This window comes from Pan troglodytes, chromosome 9 (assembly GCF_028858775.2).
Source record: "Pan troglodytes isolate AG18354 chromosome 9, NHGRI_mPanTro3-v2.0_pri, whole genome shotgun sequence".
NCBI classification, from domain to species: Eukaryota; Metazoa; Chordata; class Mammalia; order Primates; family Hominidae; genus Pan; species Pan troglodytes.
In genome coordinates this window covers 51,323,281-51,330,000 of record NC_072407.2, presented here as the reverse complement: position 1 = coordinate 51,330,000, position 6,720 = coordinate 51,323,281, and the positions used below count along the sequence as shown (strand labels likewise).

The 6,720-nt window shown below is 44.6% G+C and overlaps 1 protein-coding gene across 50 annotated transcripts in view; it reads right to left on the bottom strand.

Moving 5' to 3' along the window:
- MADD (MAP kinase activating death domain) overlaps window positions 1-6,720 on the bottom strand; it is a 60,138-nt gene that overhangs the window by 14,153 nt on the left and 39,265 nt on the right. For all 50 annotated transcript variants that reach the window (XM_063782919.1, XM_054661318.2, XM_016920827.4 and 47 more), the window contains 4 exons: window positions 6,551-6,671; window positions 6,340-6,445; window positions 4,119-4,229; window positions 620-727 (listed from right to left, as the gene is read on the bottom strand). In XM_063782919.1, coding sequence (XP_063638989.1) covers window positions 620-727; window positions 4,119-4,229; window positions 6,340-6,445; window positions 6,551-6,671 — 446 coding nt within the window. The remainder of the gene's footprint in view (window positions 1-619; window positions 728-4,118; window positions 4,230-6,339; window positions 6,446-6,550; window positions 6,672-6,720) is intronic.

Genomic DNA, 6,720 nt, shown 5'->3' with positions numbered 1-6,720 from the left:
CTGAGGCAGGAGAATTGCTTGAACCTGGGAGGTGGAGGCTGCAGTGAGCCAAGATCACACCACTGCACTCCAGCCTGGGTGACAGAGCAATACTCTGTCTCAAAAAAAAAAAAAGAAATGGGTATCATCTACTATATAAAATTTAATTATTTGAATAACAATCTGATAATTTGGCCGGGTGCGGTGGCTCATGCCTGTAATCCCAGCATTTTGGAAGGCCAAGGTGGGTGGATTACTTGAGGTCAGGAGTTTGAGACCAGCCTGGCCAACATGATCAAACCCCATCTCTATTAAAAATAGAAAAATCACCCGGGCATGGTGGCTGGCGCCTGTAATCCCAGCTACTTGGGAGGCTATGGCAGGAGAACTGCTTGAACCCGGGAGGCGGAGGTTGCAGTGAGCCGAGATCAAGCCACTGCACTCCAGCCTGGGTGACAGAGTGAGACACTATCTCAAAAAAACACACACGCAAAAAACAAAAAAACCAATCTGATAACTTAATGATAAATAGATCATGAAGATGAATGAGATAAATGAGAAAAATATCCTGGCATCGGTCCTATGAGTTCCCTGTGACTCTCAATAGCCCTTTGGGCCCCCAGCATGAACCAGCACCTACCTCCATGAAAAAGATATCTCCGTTTGTATCTGTCCCTGCATGTACCACAAATGTCTGCTTCTTCATGTGCCGGCTGCCACTGGACCAGATAGAGAGATCGCGTCCATTCTGATGAAAGAGAGATTTTTTAGGGACAGTCATACATCCCTCTCAGAGGGCTCTGGGCCAAGAATTCCCCATCCAGCAATCAAATTCATATCGGCTTCCTCAGCACAGTCTCATCTGCTGGCCACTGGTCACCAGGGAAGTGGTTTCAGATGTTTTGGTCTCAGAGGCCCTATATCTCTTAAAATTTATTGAAGATTCCAAAGAGCTTTTGTTTATGTGAGTTATATTTATAGATATTTACATACTAGAAATTTAAACAAATTTCTCAAATGATTAATTATAAAAACAATTAATAATTGATTAATATAACCCATTACATAGTAATATAAACATTTTTTATAAAATAACTATATTTTCAAAAAAAAGGGCACGGTTTCACATTTTTGCAAATCTCTTTAATGTTTGGCTTAGAATCAAATAGTTGCATTCTCCTATCTGCCTCTGCATTGAGTCTGTTGCAGTATGTTGCTTTGGTTGAGGTATATGAAAAAAACTTGACCTCACAGATACGTATTTGGAAAATGGAAGAGGATTTTCATAGCCTTTTCAGATAAATAGACGTATTCTTCTTTAACACTATACCAGAACTTGGGAAGCAGAAGCTTCTTTTTTTTTAGAGACAAGGTTTCGCTCTGTCATCCAGGCTGGAGTGCAGTGGCATGACCATAGCCCACCACAGCTCTGAACTCCTGGGCTTAAATGACACTCCTGCCTCAGCCTCCCAAGTACCTGGAATTACAGGCATAAACCACAACACCCAGCAAAAGCAGCTTTTGAAAGTTAGTTGCAGTGTGGAATCTGAAAGCACATCAATGAACATTTTACATTGTTACATTAAAATCCATTTAGGCCAGACATGGTGGCTCATTCCTATAATCCCAACACTTTGGGAGGCCAAGTCAGGAGTACCGTTTGAGCCCAGGCAGGAGTTGGAGACCAGTCTGGGCAACAAAGTGAGACCCTATTCTCCATACACTTTTTTTTTTTTTTTTTTTTTGAGACAGGGTCTCATTCTGTCACCCAGGCTGGAGTGCAGTGGTGCTCACGGCAGCCTCAACCTCCTGAGCTCAAGTGATCCTCCCACCTCAGCCTCCCAAGTAGCTGGGACTACAGGTGCATGCCGCCATGCCTAGCTAATTTTTTTATTTTTTGTAGAAATGGGGTCTCCCTTGGCTGGGCGCGGTGGCTCACACCTGTAATCCCAGCACTTTGGGAGGCCGAGGTGGGCGGATCAAAAGGTCAGGAGTTGGAGACCAGCCTGACCAACGTGGTGAAACCCCATCTCTACTAAAAACATAAAAATTAGCCGGGCGTTGTGGCGGGCACCTGTAATCCCAGCTACTCATGAGGCTGAGGCAGGAGAATAGCTTGAACCCGGGAGGCGGAGGTTGTAGTGAGCCGAGATCGCGCCGCTGCACTCCAGCCCGGGTGACAGAGTGAGACTCCGTCTCAAAAACAAACAAACAAAAAAAAAGAAATGGGGTCTATGTTCCCCAGACTGAAAAAAATGTTATTTAAAAATTAAGATCCATATCTCTGCCTTGCATTTTGAGTAGATCTTTTATCCATACTTGAATTTACAACATCATACATTGGTATTTAGAAAATACTGTTGGCTGGGTGCCTGTAATCCTAGAACTTTGGAAGGCCAAGGTGGGCGGATTGACTAAACTCAGGAGTTCAAGACCACAGCCTGGGCAAGATGGTGAAACCCCGTCTCTATTAAAATACAAAAAAAAAAAAAAAAAAACTAGCCAGGTGTGGCAGCATACGCCTGTACTCCCAGCTGCTCAGGAGGCTGAGGCAGGAGAATTGCTTGAACCCAGGAGCCCAGGAGGCGGAGGTAGCAGTGAGCCAGCATCCTGCCACTGCACTCGAGCCTGGGCCACAGAGCGAGATTCCGTCTCCAAAAAAAAAAAAAAAGAAAGAAAATAGTGTTTCACTGAGTTACACAGCTCTTCCAAATGTTGACATATTTTGTAATATTAAATCAATGTTTAAAAAATCACATTCATTAATATCACCACCAATCTCATTAGAAAAGTCTTTAAATATTGGGAAGCTTCAAGTTCAAAACTCTGCCAAAATTCTTATTTTCACTTAAAAGCTGAATCTTATCATTGGCAACAAATACTGTCAGTTGTTTTCCCTGAAACAACAGGCTCACTTGATTAACTGAAGGAAAATGTCTGCCAGTTGGGTACTCTGAATAACCATGGTTTATTAATTGTCCTTACCAGTAAAAATGATGTTCCATGAACAAAGCGATTAAGTTCACTTGCAACTCAAGGTGAACAAATCAAGGCTGCAAATTGCTTTTCTTCAAAACAACCATCATACTGGGTTTGCAACAGAGATGCTTTATGTGTACTTCCCATTTTGTCACAAAGAATATTAAAAACATTTATAATTAATCAATTTAATAAGAGTAACAGTCTTCACTGCTTCTTCAAGGACATTTACAAGCACAACTGGCATTTTTAAAAAACTAAGAGTGTAAGCCAGGTGCGGTGGTTCACACCCGTAATCCCAGAACTTTGGGAGCTGAGGCAGGCAGATCACTTGAGGTCAGGAGTTCAAGATCAGCCTGGCCAACAGGGGGAATGCCCATCTCTACTGAAAATACAAAAATTAGCTGGGCGTGGTGGTGCATGCCTGTAACCTCAGGAGCTTCAGCTACTCGGGAGGCTGAAGCAGGAAAACTGCTTGAACTCGGGAGGCAGAGGTTGCAGTGAGCCAAAATTGCGCCATTGCACTCCAGTCTGGGCAACAAGAGACTGAAACTCTGTCTCAAAAAATATATATATATATACAAAAATTAGCTGGGTGGGGGGGCACATGCCTGTAATCCCAGCTACTTGGGAGGCTGAGGCATGAGAATCGCTTGAACCCAGGAGGTGGAGGTTGCAGTGAGCCAAGATTGCGCTACTGCACTCCAGCCTGGGCAACAGAGAGAGAGTCAGTCTCAAAAAACAAACAAACAAAACAAAAATGAAAAACTGAGAGTATATGAAGGCAAGGAATGCAATGGCTGCTGGCATAGTTTGGGGCCATTGTCTTCACTTGGGTTACAGTGCCAGCAGTTTTACCCATCACTGCTTTGGTACCATCAGTGCAAATGTAACCCCGTGAAAACAGCAAATAACATTTTAGAATCATTTGAAATCGTTTTCACCTTCTGAACCCTCAGCAGTTCACAGACCACACATCAAAACTGATGCACTACGATGGTTTTATACAGAGAATCCCATCACAGAACACAGAGACTAATGCCTCATTTACAGTCAAAGACAACTGCTCCATTTTCAAAAACGGGGTGAACTGGACTGCAAGTGACACAAACCAAGAAATGACCCATGGGGAAGCCTAAAGGGTGGCCAGACGTGCTTACCAGGTTTGCCAGCTGATCAAGCACCTCATTGATTTGCTGGCTGTACACAAGCCCAATGTGCGACTTTCCCATTAGGCGCCTCACCTTCTTGCGGATGTCATTCTTATTTACCTGAAAAGCCAACACATGACTCTTAACAAGGGATCTGCTCTCCTCCCGACTGAGGTAGAGAAAAGAGAATGTACAAGTGGGCTTCCCACCATCTGAGAGAAGTGGAATTCTGAAAGACCACATCACTGAACATGGGAGAAAACTTTCAACTGTGTATTCTGCCACCATGAGGGGAAGAAAAGTCCTGGCTCTGTCTTTAGTTAGCTTCTGCATAAAAGTGGCTCTTAGAGCAGTTCTGGTTCCAGGGGACACTTTCTCCCTATCCCCACTCAATACCACAACGTTCACCCCTACAAGGGCTCTAAAAACACCCAAGGCTCTTCATAGTATAATTCAGAAACAATGACTTAGAGTGGCAACACCAGACTGGGTAGCCAAGACATCTCTGAAGGTTAGGGATCATCATCCTTTCTCAGCCAGAGTCAACTGGTACCCTCCAAATTCCACAGAGTACAGTGCAACTTACACCAGGAAATGAAGCACACCAAGAGGGGCTGGGGGCATTCTCTGCATTTGATCAACTGATCCCTTCACACTTAGGGAGGTTGGGGAGAACAGAAGGAGGAGAAACCCAGTGGCTCGTTCTCCAAACAATTCTCTTCTACCCATCAACTCCAGATTTATGTTTCTCTTTCAGAGCAGAACTCTTCTACTTGGTAACATACTTCTTCCACAGCTATAAAACCAAGTACAACCAAATCAAGTTAAAATCTACTATTACTTTGTTAATGAGTGGCTCTTTTTATAACTATAGAAAATTCTGTAAGATATAGGGCTGTGCTGAAAAACAAATTCTGAGCATCGTTTCTTTTTTTTTTTTTTGAGATGGATTTTCGCTCTTGTTGCCCAGGCTGGAGTACAATGGTGGAATCTTGGCTCACTGCAACCTCCTTCTCTCAGGTTCAAGCAATTCTCCTGTCTCAGCCTCCCAAGTAGCTGGGATTAGAGGCATGAGCCACCATGCCCAGCTAACTTTTGTATTTTTAGTAGAGACAGGATTTCACCATATTGGTCAGGCTGGTCTCGAACTCCTGACCTCTGGTGGTCTGCCCGCCGTGGTCTCCCAAAGTGCTTGGATTACAGGCATGAGCCACCGCGCCTGGTCCTGAGCATCCTTTCTAAGGTTTTAAAATCTACTATTGTAAAAAAAAAATTAATTCATTGTATTTTGTGGGAAGCTCTATTGGCACCCTAAAACTACTTAGTAAAGAGAGACCACATATATCTCAAAATAAATAAATAATGGCTGGGTGTGGTGGCTCCTGCCTGTAATCCCAGCACTTTGGGAGGCTGAGGCAGGAGGATCACTTGAGGTCAGAAGTACGAGAGACCAGCCTGGCCAACATTGTGAAACCCCGCCTCTACTAAAAGTAGAAAAATTAGCCAGGCATGGTGGCAGATGCCTGTAATCCCAGCTACTTGGGAGGCTGAGGCAGGAGAATTGCTTGAACCCGGGAGGCAGAGGATGTGGTGAGCCAAGATCACGCCACTGTACTCCAGCCTGGGTGACAGAGTGTGACTCTGTCTCAAAAAAAAAGAAAATGAAAATAAATAAATAAATAAATACTATGGAATCATCAGTTCTTGGTCGGGTGCACTGGCTCATGCCTGTAATCCCAGCGCTTTGGGAGGCCAAGGTGGGTGGACCACTTGAGGTCAGGAGTTTGAGACCAGCCTGGCCAACATGGTGAAACCCTGTCTCTACTAAAAATACAAAAACTAGCTGGGTATGGTGGTGTGCGCCTGTAATCGCAGCTACTTGGGAGGCTGAGGCACAAGAATCACTTGAACTGGGGAGGCAGAGGTTGCAGTGAGCTGAGATTGCGCCACTGCACTCCTGCCTGGGTGACAGAGCAAGACTCCGTCTCAAAAAAAAAAAAAAAAGAGAATCATCAGTTCTTCCTACAACACTCCTTAGTAAAACTGGCTGGCAGCTTCAGATAAATGGAACATTTGTAAGCCGGCAGAGAGGCCTCAGACTTTCAATCAAGAAGATAGCCCTAAGTTAAGATACCTTGATAGCTTCCCAGCTACCCCGAAATTTAGGCGACAGGAACAAGCCTTGCCCCTCTAGGATCAGCGGAGCTGGACACAGCAAAATTGACATTACCTTCATCAGCAGCATGTAGGAGATGAGGTTGTGCAAAAGTGTGGCCAGCAAGCGATCTTCATCATCTTCCAGGCGCTTCCGGTCATGTTCTCCAAGGGACAGGTACCTAAGGAGAAGACCAAGCACAAGTCAGCCCTCAAGTGGGAGACCACAGAACTAACTGGGAGGAGGCTGAGTTTGCTGATTCCCAATGGTTTCCTAAGCCCCATACCTGTCGATCATTTCCTGGGGACCCTGGTCCATACCCATCCCTTCTCTCTCCAACATCACAGCATCTAAGAAGGCATCTTCCCAGAATTGCATTTGGTCCCATAAAGTAGAACGCTCTTTGCCTGCATAGAATAAAGGTTTCTTAGGGGGCCTATTTAACATTTAAGAATA